At 45.7% G+C, this 20,273-nt stretch overlaps 1 protein-coding gene across 2 annotated transcripts; it reads left to right on the forward strand.

The window, feature by feature from the left end:
* Positions 1 to 1,647: 1,647 nt before the first annotated feature.
* Positions 1,648 to 16,760, forward strand: JMJD8 (jumonji domain containing 8). Of its 2 annotated transcripts, none has more exons than XM_087912485.1 (10): positions 1,648 to 1,730; positions 3,939 to 4,144; positions 4,742 to 4,834; positions 6,269 to 6,317; positions 8,808 to 8,904; positions 9,581 to 9,649; positions 11,159 to 11,278; positions 13,631 to 13,698; positions 14,422 to 14,556; positions 15,212 to 16,760. In XM_087912485.1, exons 2-10 carry the CDS (start codon positions 4,050 to 4,052, stop codon positions 15,290 to 15,292), a joined length of 807 nt encoding a protein of 268 aa, XP_087768611.1. In that variant the 5' UTR covers positions 1,648 to 1,730; positions 3,939 to 4,049; the 3' UTR covers positions 15,293 to 16,760. The 2 variants fall into 2 exon arrangements, with proteins under 2 accessions (XP_087768611.1, XP_087768612.1); XM_087912486.1 differs by lacking the exon at positions 1,648 to 1,730 and adding an exon at positions 2,511 to 2,562.
* Positions 16,761 to 20,273: the final 3,513 nt, after the last annotated feature.

Here is a 20,273-nt window from a genome sequence, read left to right on the forward strand (position 1 = left end):
CCTTGTCTGGCCTTTGGGTGCCTTGGGGAATAGTTTGACCCCTTCCTCCTCTCTGTGGCAGCCCCTCAAGTATTGGAAGACCGCTCTCCTGTCTCCTCTGGTCCTTCTCTTCCCTAGACTAGCCAGGCCCAGTTCCTGCAACTGTTCTTTATATGTTTTAGCCTCCAGTCCCCTCATCATCCTGGTTGCTGTTCTCTGCACTCTTCCTAGAGTCTCAACATCTTTTTTATGGTGTGGGGACCAAAACTGGATGCAGGACTCTAGGTGTGGACTTTGGCCCAGTCACCAGGAGCTGGTGAGTTCTAGTCCCACTTTAGGCATGAAAGCCAGTTGGGGGATTTTCAGCCAGTCATCAGGAGACTGTGAATTCTAGGGTTTAGTCGTGAAAGGTGACTTTGGGCCAGACTCTCTCTCTCTCTCTCTCTCTCTCTCTCTCTGTGTTTCTTTGTCTCTCTCTCTCTCTGTCTCTGTCTAACTCTGTCTGTCTCTCTGTCTGTCTGTTCCTCTCTCTGTCTTTCTCTCTCTGTGTCTCTCTGTGTGTTTCTCTCCCCCACCCCACCCTACAAGGTTGTTTCTGTGGGGGAAAACAGGAGGAAGAAGGTGTGTTGGATATGTGCCCCACCTTGAGTTGTTTATAGTCATAATAAAGGCAAGAAAGGAAACCTTCTGGAGCATATAAGGAAAGCTCAGGAGAGATGGACAGATAAAGAATAATGCCAGAGTCAAGTATGATATCTCAGGATAAAGTCCAGAATGTTACGGCAGTTTGCCGTAAACTGGTTGCAAGTCAGTTTTGCTTTGCGTGCATCTAAATCTCAGGAGGCAGAACCTGGCTGGATTAAATTAATGCACGCATTGGGCAGCAGAGATCCAGATAAGGGGAGGTAATTTCTGGTGATTCCAGTTATCCGGGTGATTCCTCCAGGTCAATTCTGATCATCTAGGGAATTTCTGGTTTTCCAGCTACAGTGATGGAGCCACTGGGTGGACAAGACACGGGCACAGGCTAGAAGGCTAAAACGTCACAATAAGGAACCAATTGCAGCAATTGCTAACTTTCTGCTGTACGTCCGAATTAAGCAATTGCTCGATCTCTGGGGGCAAGGTCCGAATGCGAGAATTTGTTAACTCTCCGCTGAACGTCTGAACGTGCAAACCACTAAACTTGATGCACGTGCAAATGCCAGCATGGCCAGATCTTGGGGCGGAAGGCGCACGTCCGAAAGCAGGAACCCACCCCTCCCCCACCGCTCCAACATCTTTGGTTGCCTAGACACCGAAGAAAGGACTCTCCCCCCCTTCCCCATATGCAAAGTGCCAAGGCGTCAGTTTCAGCCGCGATGCCTTGCGGGTAACGTAGTTTCCACCCGTCCTATCCAATCGCAAAAGAGGATTCTCCCTCGTCCTTTTTTTCACCCCCCCACTCGGCTCCATGCAATGCCTGCTGGGGGTTGTAGTCCATCCATCACCCCTCAGGTACCGACCTTGCATTAAAAATAAATAAATAAAGGAATTTTTTAAAAAATGGCAAAGCAGTCCAAAGTCTTAGAGAGCCTTAAAAAAAAAAGTTTGGAAAAGTTTCCCTTGGGTTTCTCACGGAGCGCATTTGCAACGCCTGGACTACAAGAGCCAGAATGCAAAGGGGGCAGAGAAGAGATCGGGGGGGCGCCGGCTCCCCAGGGATTTTTCGATGTCTCGGAGATCCAACGCCTTGCATTTACGCCGGAGAGGTAAAGAAAAGGGATGCAAAAATAAAAATAAAAAAGGAGGTGGTGGGGGAATTGGAGGGTGGGAGGGCTGCATGCATCTCAGGCGCGGAAAGCAACGAGTGATCGGGCGGGGCTGTTAGATCTCTCTTTTTTTCCATCCCGGAATCCGATCCGAATTTCAGATGAACAGAATCTGGAAGGGACCTTGTAGGTCATCTAGTCCAACCCCCTGCCCGAGCAGGAGACTCTACACCATTTCTGACAGAGGGCAGTCCCGTCTCTTCTTGAAAGATCCTAGAGACCAAGCAGCGATCCAACCGCGGAGCACCCTTCGCCTTGGGAGGCGCTGGATAGCACTACCGGTAGTAGCAGTACCCCTCCAGTCAGAGCTGAAGAAGCTTCTTGGATGAGAAGCGAAACATCTTCCAAGAAAAAATAATAATCAGAAAGTCCAGTTGACTTTTGGGGGGGAAACCCCCCCCCCAAAAGCACCTTTGGGGCAACCCATGACTTTGACAATCTCCATAGACAAATTACTGGTAGTAATAGAGTTGGAAAGGGACCGTGGAGGTCATCTAGCTCAACCCCCCTGCTTCTCGCAGGAGACCTGTGCTACTTCTGATAGAAGGCTGTCCAGCCTCCAGAATTGGGGCATCCCAGCTCTCTTGAGGGTGGGTGGGTTGGTGTGTGTGTGTGTGTGTGTGTGTGTGTGTGATGGGAGAGAGAGGAGGGTGGCTCAGTGCGCAGAAGAACAACCCGCCCCCCATCCTAACCATCTTGTAACTGAGTTAGGAAAAAGAACAGCTGGGTCTTCTTTGGTTGCCCTGCCCAGGAGAACGGAGCTGGAAAGCAGGTTAGTGGGGTGGGGCGGGAAGGGGGATTTTGCGGTATCCTTCCCCTGCCACGCCCACCAGGCCACGCCCACAGAACCCGTAATAAAACATTTTGAATCCTACCACTGAGCGGATGGGCGAAGGAATCGGTTGTCTGTCTAAAGTTTTGGGTCAGCTCTCCTTAGTTACCTAGCAAGAGCTGATAACGGAGACCAGATTGAAGATATTTGAAGGAAAACCCATTGATTCCATTCATCCCAAATGCTGCTTTTAATGCCTGGCTGCTTGTGAGGTCCTTAATGCTCTCTGAGCTTGGTGGTTTTTCTTGCAGACATTTCATTGCTTAACTAGGGTACAGTATCAGTGCAGTGTGTGTGTGTGTGTGTGTTGCAGAGTGGTGGCGGCGTAGGAGAAGGACTGTGGGGTCCTTGGTGCTCTCTGAGCTTGGTTGTTTTCTTGCAAACATTTTATTACCCAACTAGGTAACAGCATCATTTCTTCTACGGTACAGTTTTAGTTGATTGCTACAAGGAATTCTATGGCACAGTCAGTGGTGTCCCTTGGAAGTGGTATCCTCGATCAACAGAGATTTTGGGGGGAAGAATCAAGGTTTTGGGGTCCTGAGGCTTTATTTGCCCCCCACCCCCAACCCCCAACAGGTTAAGTCGAAGTCACCCTCTGTCATCCTAGTTGGTGGCCATCTTGTTTTAGAGACTCAGCGCAGATCGTTGGATTGAGAGGATTTTTTTAAAACTAAGCATAGCGTTTCAACCAACTTACCTCGAATCTGTGGGGTCCTTGGTGGTCTCTGAGCTTGGTTCTTTTCTTGCAGACATTTCATCACCCAACTAGGTAACAACATCAGTGCTAGAAGGGAGTGGCATTTGCAGAGCGGAGGAGGAGGAAGACTATGGGTTCCTTATTGCTCTCTGACCTTGGTGGTTTTCTTTCAAACGTTTTATTACCCAACTGGGTAACAGCATCATTTCTTCTACTGTACAATTTTAGTTGATTCCTCCGAGGAATTCTATGGCATTGTCGCTGGTGTCCATTTGAAGTGATCCTCGATCAACAGAGATCCAGTCTTTTTTTTAGAGACCTTTCCTTTCATCTCTCACAGGGAATGTGGGGTCAAAATGGAGATTGGAGATCCTTGGTGCTGAGATGGTTGCTTTTTTTTTTTTTGCAGACGTTCCACGACCAAACTAGGTAATATCATCAGTCGAACAGTGTTTCTTAATTCGGCAACTTTAAGATGTGTGGAATTCAGTTCCGAGAATTCTCCGGCCAGAAGCTGTTGAAGTCCACACATCTTAGGAGAAACACCGCGTGAGAAGATCTTCATCCCTGGTTTTCTGCTTCTTTTAATGTTCTTCCTTTCTTTACCTCTTTTCAGAAGATTTGCGCTTCCATGCTGGACCGTCTTCTAACCTTTTCTCAAGATACCCGGCTATTTTGCTGAGAATCACCCGAAGGAAGGATTTGGTTTTGTAGAATCTTGCAACCCATGGAGACCAAGTCCGAACTCCTACTTTTTCTACCCTTATCCATGTTCTTTTGGTTCCCAGGGAGTTTCACGCTGCTAGAAACAGACGGAGGCTGGTGAGTTAGGCATCTACTGAGGAAAAAACAGAAAGAGTCACTTTTTAGGGGAGATGGGTATCATAAAAAATGATTGATTGAATGAACGAATGAATGAATGAATGAGTGAGTGAGTGAGTGAGTGAATGAATGAAGTGCATGGATTTTTCTAAAGCAGTGGTTTCAACTTGGCAACTTTAAGAGGGATGGACTTCAACTCCCAGAATTCCCCAGACAACATGGGTGAACTACAACGCCCAGGGTTCCCCCCCAAACACCTGGGCATTCTGGGAATTGAAGTCCACCCCTCTTAAAGTTGCCAAGTTTTAAAAAAGACTGACTCAATGCAACATAAATTATGGTATCTCAGCATAACAAGGCATTGAAGTTCTAGCGGAACTTAATACCCAGAATTCCTGTCTGTCATATTTGATAAGTTCGTCCCATTTTGCAACAAATTTATTTTTACATTCTATTCTGGGTGCTTCTTTCCAGAATCAGAAGTGGTACAGTTAATTCTTGCTGTGAACAAAGTTTAGAAAGTCAACTTATGAAACCTTTAAAAGAATTGTATATCCCTGATGAAACACAAGCTTTTCTGTTTTTTTGTGCCTGCAGGCTGACAAGCAGGCACGCTGCATTGTCGGACGACGGGAGCTGTACGGTGGAGAGAAGAGACTCCTCCCTAACTTATGAGCAGTTTATTCAACAGTTAAGTGATGGGACTGGTGCGGTGGCCTATAGATGGAGCTCTCGCCTCACAATCAGGAGGCTGTGAGTTTGATCCTAGGTAGCGACAGGTATTTTTCTCTCTCTCGGTCAATGAGGATATATCTGCTGAACAAAACTCAGCATTGGCGACATCCGGCCAGTAAACACTCAGCTCCATTCAGTTTCCCCGACTCCACCCCACAAGGGATTTCGGCATCATTAAAAGACAAAACAAAACAAAATAAAAATTCAATAGTTAAGTGATGGCAAATGATCCAGCTTGCTGCTTTTTCCACCACCAGGTGGCAGCAGGCACTGGTTCCAGATTATTATTATTTCTTTGCAAGAAGGAATTAAAAACAAACAAATGAGACAGCGCCATCTTTTGATAGAGTCAACTGCACAAGCTCTTAGTTATTTAACTCTTCGGTTACTTAAAACTGTTTCTTGGGCTCTTTATCAGAGCCTCCATAATGGCAAACTCCTGGAACCTTTAAAATAAGAGTCAGGCATAAGTCATTAAGTGTCATACCCCATGATTCTTGACTCTTGACGAATGCATCTTTTCTTTTCTGTACACTGAGAGTATTTGCATCCAGACAAATTCCTTGTGTGTCCAATCACACTTGGCCAATGAAGAATTCTCTTCTCTTCTCTTCTCTTCTCTTCTCTTCTCTTCTCTTCTCTTCTCTTCTCTTCTCTTCTCTTCTCTTTCTCTTTCTCTTTCTCTTTCTCTTTCTCTTTCTCTTCTCTTCTCTTCTAAATAGTCATTTGAAATTCTCCTCTGCCTTTTCCATCAGCCCTTCGTAGGAGACCAGAAGCCAATGTTATTGAGCAGTACGGGCAAGTGATCTCAAATGCAAATGCACGCTGATTTAAACAAACAAAAACAAACAGAAAAGAAATTAAGGGAGGAGCAGATTGTAGAAAAGTCGAAGCTGCAAATAGCAGGTCTGCTTCTTTGGGAGGTGCTAAGCGATTATCCGCAGGATGCAGCTTCATGTCAAAGACCACATCAAAGTGGTGGAGAAAGAACCGTATTTCCTGGGGCTTTGCTTTCCTCACCCTGAAAAGCTTTCATAATTCAAAGCCTTTGTCCTGCAGTTTTATACTGTAATCCATAATGCTATTACAATGATCTTCTCTTTCTTCTTGTCTCTTTCCTCCTTCTTCCCTCCTCCAACTCCTCCAACTCCTCCATCCCTTCCTTCCCCTCTCCTCCTCCTCCTCTTCCTCCCTCCCTCCTTCTTCCTCTCCTCCTCTTCCTCTCTTCCTCCCTTCCTCCTCCCCCTTCTCCTCAAACTTCTCCATCCCTTCCTCCCCTCCTCTTCCTTCCTCCTTCTCCTCCCCCTCTCCTCCTCCTGTTCCTGCCTCCTTCTCCCCCTTCTCCTCCAACGCCTCCATCCCTTCCTCCTCCTCTCCTCCTCCTCCTAGGTATGCCTTCTCCAGGCCGGTAATTCTTCAGGGATTAACTGACAATACCGTGAGTGTTCCCTGCATTATAAATTTGGGTGAAATACCACAGAATCAAAAGGCTGAAAGGGACCTTAGAGGTCTTCTAGTCCAACCCCCTGCTCTGGCCGAAGACCCTACACCATTCCAGACAAGTGGCTGTCCAGTTTCTTCTTAAAAGCCTCCAGTGATGGAGGACCCACAACTTCTGAAGGCAAAGCTATTCCGCTGGTTAATTGTCACTGTCAGGAAATTTCTCTTTAGTTCCAGGTTGGAACCATCCTAATCTCTTTAAGCCACTAGTTTACTGACTTTATTGTGCAATGAACTCATTGCATGAGGTGCAATTAAATTAAATGCCATCCTCAGTGTACATTATAACTATAAAAATAAAACACAAACACACACCCTTCACATTCTATACACTGAATGGAAAACCCCTGATATTGCATTAATATTGCACTATAGAATTCAATAGAGTTCCTGCCCTGGGATAGAAGCTGTTTTTCAGCCTATTTGTCCTTGTTTTTGTTATCCTGTACCGTCTGCCAGATGGTAATAGTTCAAAAAAAAAAAAGGTACCCAGGATGAGACGGATCTTTGAGGATGCTTTGAACTTTCTTAAGGCGGCAGGAGCTATAAAGCTCTTCCAAAGAGGGGAGAGGGCAACCCATGAACCTCTGGGCAATGACATTAACCCTCTGGAGCACTGTCCTATCTGCCACAGTGCAACTGGCAAACCATGCACAGGGGCAGTAAGTTAAGATGCTCTCTAGGGTGCAGCGGTAGGAGGTCAATATTTTTGAGACTATCTTTTTGAGACCACTTCATATAGGGCATGAATTAATAAAGTCAAGTGATCAGTCTGGGGCTGTGAAGCCGTTTTGCGAAGCCTGAATGTTGATCCCAGGCTCTCTCCATAAATATTTCTGAGTATGATCAAAGGGAGAAATTTATTGCACAGGTAGACACAGCAGTGTTATATTTACAGGGCCTGCAATCTTGTGGTTTTCTTAACAGCGACTTTCTAAATCCTCCTAATTGTCTGAGGAAATCACTCGGCCACACACCAACAGAGCCCGCTGGGCTCCAAACCATAAATACAGATAATCCACGTAGTTGCAACCACAATTGGGACCAGAAGCCAAGCGCTTGTTGAGTGACTCATTACCCAGCATTCTGAGGTTATCCGAGCGCCAGTTACATTTTTTTTGGGTGGCAGTCAGTGTTTACTTTCCTGCAAAAAATAAAATAAAATGTCCATTGCAAGCAATGGGCTCGTTTAATGACTGACACATTCATTAACAATTGCAAAATGGAGTCCATCGTGGGATGACCCACTTAATGCCTCAATTCCAGGGTCAATTATGGTCGTAAGGTCTATGGAGATTTTCAGTCCTCCAATCATGGTTTGTCCCAAAAATGCTTTTTTTTGTTTTTCAAGTGGCAACTGGACTTTCTGTTTTTTCTTTGAAGATGTTTCGCTTCTCATCCAAGAAGCTTCTTCAGCTCTGACGGTGGTGGGGAATGGAAGGATTTATACTCCTTGCAGACAGCCGGTCGTTTGCATCCTTTTTGGAGAGTCGCTGAGGCCACTTGGAGTTTTATCTGCAGCAGTTCCAAGAAGGCTTCACACTGTGTCCTCGACACAGATAAACCTCCAAGTGGCCTCAACGCCCTCTAAAAGAATACAAATGACCAGCTGTCTGCAAGGAGTATAAATCCTTTATTTTAAAAAGTTTTTTTTTTATTGTGCACACTTTCCTTCATTTTACACTGCAATTTCAATTTTGGAACAACTATATGTATCAACACCTTTTAAAAAAATATACACGTTATACATCCTAGTTACGACCATTTTTCTCTTTTTCATACAGTATAGTCCATAGAAAAAAGAATAAAAACTCGATATTATACAACATACTTTTGTATCCATGGTTATAAGATACTTCTCTATGCATTTATCACTCTATATATTTTGATTTGCAATTATGTACAATCTAGTCCCAATATTGCTTCCAATATGTATCCTTCTATATAGTTTCATACCTGTATTTGTTTCTAGTGTGTTCCTCTTTCGTCATCCATTTTCTAACCTTTATTGTCCAGCCAATTGTACCACAGGTTCCATATTAGGTAATACTCTGTTTCTCCTTTGTCTTTAATTTCCATTGTTAACCTGTCCATTTTGGCTCATTCCATTATTTTCTCTATTACCATTCCCCACCATTCAGTCAGAGCTGAAGAAGCTTCTTTGGATGAGAAGCGAAACGCCTTCAAAGAAAAACCAGAAAGTCCAGTTGCCTCTTGAAAAAAAAAAAAAAAAAGCACATTTGGGATACGGCCATAAGGGATTACCTGTAATTCCCAGAGTTGAACTACCCTGTGGTTGTATTGCACATGGACTCTGGCCAGCGCAATCTTGTTTTGCAGTCAGGAAAAAATAATATTTGGGGGGGCGGGGAGGAGGCTTTAAAAATTGGAGGTGCCTCTCCATTCTGATTCCCTTCTGTGCTCACAGGAATTCCAGACTCAATGCACCAAAGATCACCTGCTGGCCAGGTTTGGAGAACACCTGGTTCGTCTCAGTACCGCCAACACCTACTCTTACCGCAAAGGTGAGGATGGGGAGGAAAAAACTTCCCCAATTGTGCTCCAAGCTGAGGTGAGAGTGCAGCTGGTACACGGAGACGCAATTTTACACACCTGTTAGACGCAGGAAACCAAGGAATGGGATAGAGGTTCAAAAGTACAGGTAGCCATCGACTTTCATTTCGTGACCGTTTAGATCAGCGGTCGCCAAACAGTGGGCCGGGGACCACTGGTGGTCCACAGGAAACCAAAGGAGACCCAGCCCATCAGCTGGACTCAATGGGAGACAGAGAAGAGATGGGGTTGGCGGGGCCAGTCAGAGGTGGGATTGGCCGACTCGCCGAACTACTCAAAATTTCCACTACTGATTCTCCAGAACTGGTCAGAACCTGCTGAACACCACCTCTGATCCTACACCCTTAGTAAAAATAGCTCTTGTTGTTGCTGAGCATGGTACAAAAAGTTGGATTAAAAGATTGCACAGCTTTGGCAGAAGATGCATTGAGTTCTTACTGGTGGTTGGATTTAGGTCTCTTTTGGGAATGTAACGATTCCAAACTGATGATGCATTTGATTCCACCCTCATCTTTTACGATGTCCTCATTAAAAAAAAACACTCCTTATTCTGCTGAGCATGGTACAAAAACTCAGATTAAAAGACTGCACAGCATTGAGTCCTTACCAGCTTTTCCTTTGATGCAGTTGATCTACCCTTCCAAGATTATGTGGATCATTTGCTGGAACCTCAGGATATGGCTTCCCTAGGAAGTGGTGAGTAGGACGTAACTACGCCTCGACATTCTCAGATCTCCATGCTTCCTTGATCTATGGCAACCCAAACTCAGCCTGGATTCCACAGACCAGAATCAGTGGATGTCAGCTCTTCAAGGGTGAGGAGAGAGAGTCCTCAGCTTACAACAGTTCATTTAGTGACCGTTCAAAGTTACAACGGCACTGGAAAAAGTGACTTACGGCCATTTGTCATATTTACGACCACTGTAGCATCCCCGTGATCATGTTGTCAGGGCTCGAACAAATCCACCCTCATTCAAATCATAAGTCTCTAGCCACATCTCTCAGAGGTTAAAAAAATATGATTTATTAGGAGTGACCATGTCAGCATTACGTGGCTGCAGCTGACACTAACATACATCATTCATTTCCCCCTTAACTCTAGTCTTCCCCCCACCCCCCGGATGTATATTCTCCAACGGGACACATCCCTAGCCAAGAGTCATCAATCATCCTCTCCAGTAATAGTCTTGCGCGCCAACAGCTTTTGCTGCCTAGCAATTATCTGAAGCATTTGAGGAATGCACTGCTTCCCCCCCCCCTCTTTCTGCTGGCAACGAAAAAGACCAAAGAAGTATTTTTTTTAGTTGACACATATGATTAAAATTCAGACGCTTGGCAACTGGTTCACATTTAGGACGGTTGCAAGTGTCCCAGAATAAGATGAGCCCCTTTTGCGACCTTCTGACAAGCAAAGCCAATGGGGAAGGCAGGTTCACTCAACGACCACGATACTAAGAACTGCAGTGATTCACTTAACAATGGCAAGAAAAGTTGTAAAAGGGGGAAAAAAATTCACTTCACAAAGGTCTCACTTAGCAACAGAACTTTTGGAACTCCATTGTGGTCGTAATTCGAGGACTATGTGTAGTCTAGCCCCGAATACCAAAATTATGACTATGACAGCTACTTTTTAGGATAGGATTACAGTAACAGATCTTCCAACTCTGAATGCATTTTTCCCCTTCCTTTCCTTTAATTTCAGAAGAACGAGAGTCAATTTTGTATAGTGGTTAAGGTGCTGGCTTGGAAACTAGGAGACCATGAGTTGTAGTCCTGCTTTGGGCGTGAAAGCCTGCTGGGTGACTTCGGGTCGATCAACTCTTTCTTAGCCCAACCCACCTCACAGGGTTGTTGTTGTGGGGCGTGCGAAACAGGCAGAGGAAGAAGTTGTAGGTTTGAGTTACTTATAAAGTAATAAAGATGGGATAGAAATCTATATCTGAGACGCTTTCTCAAAGTACATTTCTAGTCCGGACTCAAGATTTCCCTTATCTTTGTTTTGATTGCAGTTGTTTTCTTTACGGATAAAGTATCTCCCTGGCAAATGATATTCTCTCCCACATTTCTTTTTTTCCCCTTGAAGATACCGAGACAAGAAAGGTTGCAGTTGCAAACCAGTTTAGTCCCCGGTTTTGGCCTCCAGCACTCAAAGGATCTGTTGGGACAAACTACTAACTTCTCTTTTTCCCCCCTTCTTTCCTGCAGAAACCCTCTACTTCTTTGGAGACAATAATTTCACTGAATGGGGGTCCCTCTTCAAGAAATACAACCCACCACCATTCAGGATTCCAGGCACCACGGGAGCATACAGTTTTGGGATTGGAGGTCAGTAGCTGGTGATCGTCAGGAGATGTTTTAACACCTTCATAGGGCACCTTCAACCAACAATGTTGGTTTTGTAGCTTCGTCTTCTTTCTAGGACTGTGTATAGCAATAGCATTAAGACATATATACCGCTTCACAGTGCTTTACAGCCCTCTCTAAGCTATTTACCCCCAACAATTGCTCTCCACAATTTGGCTCTTTCTTAGGGCCAAATCTGTATGCCTCCTTAGTTCCAAAGATACAAGACTATCACCAAAAAGGATCATGTGTGGATTCCCTGCCAAAAAACTAAAAATAGGGTCATTGGGTGTTCACTTGGGTCCCATGAAGTCTATCTTCATCCAGGGCCAATCAGGTGCTATCTAGAGGCGGAGACGTCTCCTCCCTTTCTGCCTTTGCTCATATCCAGCGCAGGAAATCAGAGGTCCAGACAATTCAAAAGTCTAAACTGTAGGCTTACGGTACGTTAAAGCTCTCTACAAGAATCTGAACTACTAACAGTCAAAGCGAGTTGGTGGTATGATAGATAAGAACAGAATTCAAGACGGTCTGGACTTAGATCTCTTGTGGGCACCTGGGGACTCGAGACTGATGACACATTTGATTCCTCCATCGGGCTCAGCCAGATCATCTACACCAGTAGCCCCCAACCTTTTTTGAACCAGGGACCGGTTTCACGATTATTTATTTTTCCACGGACCGGTACCTGAGTAACGCGAGGCTCTACCGCCATCGGGACGGCTCTTTGTTTGAAGCCGCCCCCCGCTCTTCGACGAAACTAAGGCGCGAGCACCCAAACGCCGCTTTCCAACCGAAAACCCGGAAGCAACCAAAAACCCGGAAGCGCCATTGAAACAAGATGGCGGTGCCCAAGCTTTGCGGCCCGGTAAAAGATGATCCACGGACCGGTACTGGTCCGGGGACCGGTGGTTGGGGACCCCTGATCTACACCTCCCTTGCAACTGGTCTTGAGGGTCATATTATTTCCAATATGTATCACCTGTCCAATGCTGGAGCTGCATTGGTTGCCGATTTGCTTCCGGGTGCAATTCAAGGTGCTGGTTGTCACCTGTAAAGTCCTTCATGGCTTGGGACTGGGTTATCTGAGGGACCGTTTCTTGCCGGTGACATCTACCTGACCCATTAGAGTGGGGAGGCAGGGAATGTTGCGGGTCTCATCCCAGAGAGAGATAACACCTGGTGGGACCCAGATGAAGGGCCTTCTCCATGGTGGCTCCCTCTCTCTGGAGCATCATCCCCTCAGAGATTAGAATGGCCCCCGCTCTAATTCTCTTCTGCAAGATGCTGAAGACCTGGTTCTGCCAGCGGGCCTGGGGAACCCAGAGCAGGATGGAGCCCATCAGGTGGCTAGTGTGAACTGCTGTCACTGGGAGGGGTGGGAGGTGGGGGGGGGGGTGATTTTATTATATTAATTTAGTTGATTTTTTTAGCTAGTTTTACTGTTTTAAATGTAGTTTGATACCTTGTAAGCCGCCTCGAGTAGCCATGGGCCAATAAGCAGCAAATATAAATCCAATAAATAAATTTAAAAAAACATAGAAGAAACAAACTAAGAGTCCTCAAGGGGGCCAGCCTTCTATGAATTCAGTCACCCATGCTGGTATATGTCATGTGGCAATTTCACAAGGTCACAGAGGTCCATGGTGCTGATAGGACAGCTGTCAGGGCTCTGGCAGTTACCCCCATTTAAATCATGAGTCTCGAGCCAAACTTCCAAAACTTAAAAGATTTATTAGGAGTAAGCATGCCAGCACTGCCTGGGTATAGCCGACTCTGAGACACGTCATTCATTGTCACCCTTGGCCCTGGTTTTGCCCCACCCCCTGAGTGTATCGTAATTCATATTCTCCAATGGGACACATCCATAGCCCCAGAGCCATCAATCATGCTCTCCAGTTAGATATTTGCACGGCAGAAACTTCAGTCACCTAGTTACTATCTTTGAAAACATTGATGGAATGCACTTTTGGTTTGCAAGCTGCCACACTGCTCCCCCCTCCCTTTCTGTTGGCTACACTAAAAAGACCATAGAAATATTTTATGAGTTGATATCAGCTCCGTCCAGCAGGTCTAATATATTGGATTCGGGTAGGTTCCTATGAAGAACCAGATTCCACAGCTTGAGGTCATGTGCCAGTGACCTTTTGGTCTGAGCCCAGGATTCACCAAGATCTTCCATATCGTGGTCAGAAGGCTTTGCTTTCTGAAGCGTCTTTCTGTCTTAGTTGGGAATTCTGGACTCTGCTCCAGGTCATTGGTATAAGGAGCAATGCAATTCCCACGCTGGATTTAATTCCTCCTCCTTTTTCTCTCTTTTCCAATCCCTTTCAGGCTCTGGTTCCGGAGTGCCATTTCATTGGCACGGGCCTGGCTTTTCAGAGGTCATCTTTGGGAGGAAGGTGAGTGCCCCAACAAGGCGTTGCCCCACAAATTTAGATACCCATCTGTTATAGGATGTGAGAAGGACCTTGGGAGACAGGAGGAAGATGCTGCAGCCTAGACAGCTACAGTTGATCAGAGAAATCCCAGCCCACGGAAGGAATGGGAGCGGAGAAAGCCCCTCAGAAGAAAGAAACAGAATAACAGAGTTGGAAGGGACCTTGAAGGTCTTCTAGTCCAACCCCCTTCAAGCAGGAGGCCCTATACCAGAAGAGAAGAATCCTATCCTGATTCTCATGGCTGAGGAATTCTGGGAGTTAAAGTCTACCCATCTCAAAGCTGCTTAGCTTAAGAAACATGTCTAATCCCAGGGGTCTTCAAACCTGATAGGTTGAAGACTTGTGGACTTCAACTCCCAGAATTCCTCCTCCAGTCATGTTAGCTCAGGAATTCTGGGAATTGAAGTCCACAAGTCTTAAAACTTGCCAAGTTTGAAGACCCTTGCCCTATAGTATATTAAAGTTCAAAATGACTTGAAAAATTTAGCATTGGGGGACAGAGGGAAGCTAGATTTCTGAGTGATTGGAGGAAGATGATGGTGGCAGTGAGAATCCTTTGATTTGTATCATGGGTATTTCAAGGGTTTGATTCATCTCGATGCCGCCATATTGGAATAGATGTACGGAAATATCATGCAGAGGTATAAAGCTTGCTCCTTACCACTTGAAATCTGTCTCCCCCAGCACTGGTTCCTGTATCCTCCAGAGAAAACACCAGCATTCCACCCCAATAGAACGACGCTGTCTTGGTTCCTGGATACGTACCCTTCCTTGCCGCCCTGGGAAAAGCCGCTGGAGTGCACCATCCATCCAGGAGAGGCAGGTTGCTGTGGGGATGTGCACAAGCCAGAGGTGGCATTCAGCCAGTTTGGATTGGTTCGAATGAAACGGTAGCAAAAATTTTGACTGGTTCAGAGAACTGGCAAATACCACCTCTGGCTTGTGCACAAATAGGAGGGATGAAAGAAAAATAAGGGAAGAAGGAAAGGAGGAGGGAGGAAGGAAGGAAGAAAGGAAAGAAAGACAGAAAAAATGGGAGAGAGGAAGGAAGGAAAAATGGAGTATAATGAAGGAAGAAGGAAGGAAAAAATAGGGATGAAGGAAAAATAAAGGGAAGGAGGAGGGAAGGAATGGGAGGGAGGCAGGAAGGAATGAAGAATAAAGACGGTAAGAAGGAAGGAGGAAGGAAGGAAGGAAGGAAGGAAAAAATGGGAGAGAAGAAGGAAAAATGGAGTATAAGGAAGGGAAGAAGGAAAAAATAGGAGGGATGAAGGAAAAATAAAGGGAAGGAGGAGGGAAGAAATGGGAGGGAGGCATAAAGGTAAGGAGGAAGGAAGAAAGGAAGGAGGGAGGGAGGGAGGAAGGAAGGAAGGAAGGAAGGAAGGAAGGAAGGAAGGAAGGAAGGAAGGAAGGAAGGAAGGATCGATCTTCTACAAAGCCATTGCATCTGGAGTCATTCTCTCTTTCCTTCCAGGTTCTGTACTTTCCGGACCACTGGTGGCATGCCACCCTCAACCTGGACACCAGCGTTTTCATCTCCACCTTCCTGGGTTAGCAGCTCCAAGTGACACCTCCCGTATGACACCATTCCTCGGGCAAAGAAACTGGATTTCTTGGCCGTTTCAAACTCGAAAATTGTCCCAGTCTCCCCGTAAGGCGATCAGCACAATCGTTCATTTGGGCCCAGTGCTTTGGGGCCGGAGACTGTAACTTCCATCACCCGTAAATATCTCGGTTGGCTTGCTCCAATGGCGTTGATGAACTTCAAAAGCCAGAAGACCTCATGAAGTTGGTGACCATCAGTAATGGTGGACCATAGTAACACCATCTCTAGGGTCAGTGAGACCATACCTGGTCCATCTCAGGGATCTCATCGTAAAACCTTTCAGCCAGCATCTCAGGACCAACTGCTTCCCCCAATATTTTTTAGAAATGGGGCAGGATAAGATTGATGCTTGTTAAATTATACTTTGCTACTCAGCATCCTTCTACCTGGACGTGTATTTGCCACACTGTGGAAGGTGGTGAGGCGGTGGCGGGGCGTAGGTCTTCCTTCATCAATTACAGATAGTCCTCGACTTGTGACCCCAACCGAGCCCCAAATTTACACTGCTAAGCGAGGCATTGGTGAAGAGAGCTTTGGCCCATTTTACCACCTGGGTTTGCCGCGGTTGTGGAGCGAATCCCTTTAGTTATTAAGTTAGCCACACATTTGTGAAGTTCATCTGGCTTTCCCCATGGATGTTGCCTTCAGGAGGTCGCAAAAAGGGGTCGCGTGAGCCAGGGACTCTGCAACAGTCATAAATGAGAGACAGTTGCCAAATGGCTGAATTTTGACCACGCGACCCTGGGGAGGCTGCAATGATCATAAATGTGAAAAATGGCCATAACTCATTTTTCAATGTTGTTGTAACTTTGGTCACTAAACGAATAGCTGTACATTAGATAGTCGAGGACTATCTGTATGGTGCTTGGTCTCTCTCTCTCTTTCTTTAATCTTCTTTCTTTCTCTGTATCTCTATCCCTTTCTTTCTCTGTCTCTTTCTGACTATATCTTTCTCTCTTTATTTCTTTTTCTCTCTCTCTCTTTCTCTCTCTGCACACAGAGGTGCTTCCTGATGAAGACCATTATTGCGTCTCTTGCGACTCATCCAGCTCTTCCAACTCCCCTGGGGATATTTACACCACCAGGTGACTCAAAATAATTTAGGCTGCTCAAAATTACAGCCTTGCAAAGCAGGTAGGAAATCGCATGACTTGTATGCGGGGTTGGTCAGCAACCGGAGGACGAAAACACCTGGTTTCACCTGGAAGCAACCTGTTTGTGCATCCTCCCCCACCTTTTCTTTTCTGGCAGGACATACTTACATTCCTTTCTTTTCTCTTTCAAAACAGCTTTACTGCCAACTGGACGTATAGAAACGCAACCAGCAGAATCTGGTTCTGTTTCTATCAGATTTATACTCCTGGTTGATGTCGAATACCAGAGCAGATGTTAGCATAAACGTTTTATTTTGAAAACACAGTGTGTATTTCAGTCAAGAGTTCCATTTCGTTCTGGCTTTTCCTGTGGGGATTTTGCTGACTTATTTATATCTCACCTGCATTTCTTTTTATAAGCAACTCAAGATGGCAGGCATACTTTAATATTCCTCCTTCCTCCTGTTTTCTCCACAAACAAAACCACGGGAGACAGGCTGAATTGAGAGTGACTGACTGGCCCCAAATCCCCCAACTGGCTTTCATGCCTAAAATGGGACTAGAACTCACCGACTCCTGGTGATCGGCGCCAAGTCACTCAGTTAGTTTTCATGTCTAAGGCGAGACTAGAACTCACCAACCCCTAGTGATTGGCACCAAGTCACCCAGTTAGTTTTCATGTCTAAGGCGGGGCTAGAACTCACCAACTCCTAGTGATTGGCACCAAGTCACCCAGTTAGTTTTCATGTCTAAGGCAAGACTAGAACTCACCGACTCCTAGTGATTGGCGCCAAGTCACCCAGTTAGTTTTCATGTCTAAGGAGGGACTAGAACTCATTGACTCCTGGTGATTGGCTCAAAGGCACCCAGCCAGCTTTCGTGCCTATGGCGAGATTAAAACTCCTAGTGATTGGCTCAGTCACCTACCTGGCTTTTCATGCTGAACACAGGACTAGAAACCACTTGTCTCCCAGTTTCTAATGGCCTTAACCATTACATCAAATTAGCTCTTTAGATTTCGTGCTTTGATGTAAGCAACTTGATGTGCAGTTCCCAAACACTACTTGCAAGGGCAACTGTTAGATGATGATGATTCAGGTTCCAGAGGTTCACTGCAGATACCCAAGACCCTACATTAGAAAAGCTGTCACTGTTATGACGAAAATATTGGTCTTGAAGGCTTCAAAGCTTGGTCAGATTTCCTTCCAAAGGCCAAGCCGATGTAGTCTACTTGCCTTTTTCCTCCTCCGTTATCAACCTTGAGGGCCATCTACAAAAGAACCAGCTTCTGAATGATGGTCCTCCAGAGGTGGCCAAACTAACCCCTCATCTGCTCTTGAGCTTGTTTGGGGTTTCTGGAAGAGGTGCTGGACCTCCATCTGCCTCCACCAGCACCTCAGCATTATCTAGAATGGAGCTGACAGCGAATGTAGGACCATTACTGGTGAAAACCATCTATAATAGAATCCCTGTTAGCATTAAGCAGCTTTAGAATGTTTTCCTTCTTCTTCTTGTGCCATATCCACCATCGGATGTTGGAGATCATGTTGGCGATACTATTTTGATCAACAGCCTCATGAAAAAGTGCCGCTGAGTTATGTCCAAGCCAGTCCCTTAGATTTTGAAGCCACAAAGTTCTTCTTCTGCCTGGACCTTGTTTGCCTTCCATTTTTCCTTGGAGGATCAAGTGAAGGATGGTGTATTTTTCCCTTGTGTCGCATCACAGGTCTGAAATAGTCTTAACTTTCACTTTTTAATGGTTTTGAAGATTTCCCTTGGCGTCTTAGCACCTCCTCATTTCTGATTTTATCAACCCAACTGTTCTGACCTAGGCTTCCCAAAATCACAAAGCAAGACTCCTCGTCCCAACAAAAACCCCTTTTTATTAAGCTATAATGTGAATTCCTATGATTCACATCCAGCAAAGTCCCGGCAAACAGCCTTTCAAGAGTGAGTTACAACCACAGGCCTTTATCAGGCTTGGAGAAGTACCAGGCCGATAGCTGCCAAGCGCAACGCTGTACAAGAAAATACCTGGCAGAGTCTCTTGAGAGTACCGAACATATCTTCACATTAATTAAACGAACTAACGGTCTCCTGCAAACATCCCTCCCCTTTAGCTCCTCTTTATTCCCTATGGGAGGAGCCATTCACCATCCACCTGTGCCAGAAGTTGTGGGTCCTCCATCTCTGGAGACTGGAGAGAGATTGAGCAGGGGGTTAGGTTAGAAGACCTCTAAGGTCCCTTCCAACTTTGTTAATTCTATTTTTCTACATGATATTCTAACTGGGCTGAAATTCCTTACTGGTGAGGAAATGGCCTTTTGGACATGCCCAGAGATAAATTAACCAGCAAAAGGAAGACAAGATCTCCAAAGGAGACAGGATAATGTCCAGGTGCCAGCAGAAACTTGTTTCTTGTTTTCAAACAGGGCACCCAGGCATCTTCCCTACTTGCTCACTTCGCTGCAATTTGAATAGTTGATCAAAAAAAAACACTGTATAATTGTTTCCTCGCAGGACAGTAATTTCCAGGTTCTTTTTCTCTCTTTCTCACCCGCTCCCAGAATCTTAATTGGAGAGCAGAGTAATGCCATCCCAAAAATAAAGAGCAGGATGTGAGCCAGGGAAAAAAGTCCCATCTCTGCAAAAAGTTAAATTTGGTTTGATCCCAGTGCGGAGGGGGAAAAAAAATGGAACAGCGTGTCCCAGATAAGGGGCTGCTGTCACGTTGCACACAGGCCCTTTCGCCCTGCCACATTTTGCGGTACTTGTTGAAGCGATAAGAACGTGCAAAAGAATTTTAAAATAGCGATAGCGCATCGACGTAGAATACCGCTTCACGGGGCTGTACAACGGCACTGAAAAAAGCTGACTTATGACTGATTTCAGTCTTCACGACCGTTGCAGCGTCCCCGGGAGTCATTCGTATTTACATCTGTATGCCTGGCAGCTGACTCACATTTGTGACGCCTGCAGCATCTCGGCGTTACGAGATTTCTCGCTTTTGCAATCTTCTGGCGAGCGAAGATTAAGGGGGAAACTGGATTTGCTGAAGTGCCACGTTACTGATTTAACAACGGCAATGCTTCGCTCAAGAAACAGGGCGAGGAAAGCCGTAAAACGGGACAGATAACAGGTAATCAGAGTTGGAAGGGACCTTGGAAGTCATCTAGTCCAACCCCCCACCGAAGCGGGAGACCCTGCACCATTTTTGACAGATGGCAGTCCAGTCTCTTCTTGAAAGCTTCCAATGATGAACTCCCACAACTTCCGAAGTCAAGCTGTTCTACTGAATATAAAATACCAGAGTTGGAAGGGACCTTGTAGGTCATTTAGTCCAACCCCCTACCCAATCAGGAGACTCTACACCATTTCTGGCAGATGGCAGTCCAGTCTCTTCTTGAAAGCTTCCAGGGATGAAGCTTCTACAACTTCTGAAGGCAACTTCTGTTCCATGGGGTGATTGTTCTGTCAATAAATTTCTCCTCATTTCCAGGTTGAATCTCTCCTTGTTCAGTTTCCATCCATTATTCCTTGTCTGGCCTTCAGGTTCCTTGGAGAACAGCTTGACCCCTTCCCTCCTCTCTGTGGCAGCCCCTCAAATCTTGGAAGACCGCTATCATGTCTCCCCTGGTCCTTCTCTTCCCTAGACTAGCCAGGCCCAGTTCCTGCAACTGTTCATTGTATGTTTTAGCCTCCAGTCCCCTCATCATCCTGGTTGCTCTTCTCTGTACTTTTTCTCCAATCTCAACATTCCCTTAACAGATTTCTCACTTAAGCAAGATAAAATTCCAGGCTCAACTGTGGTCAAGGACTACTTATAGATGGATGTT

This window comes from Pseudonaja textilis, chromosome 14, assembly GCF_049901715.1.
Source record: "Pseudonaja textilis isolate UNSWEBS1 chromosome 14, rPseTex1.2, whole genome shotgun sequence".
In the NCBI taxonomy this organism is placed as follows: domain Eukaryota; kingdom Metazoa; phylum Chordata; class Lepidosauria; order Squamata; family Elapidae; genus Pseudonaja; species Pseudonaja textilis.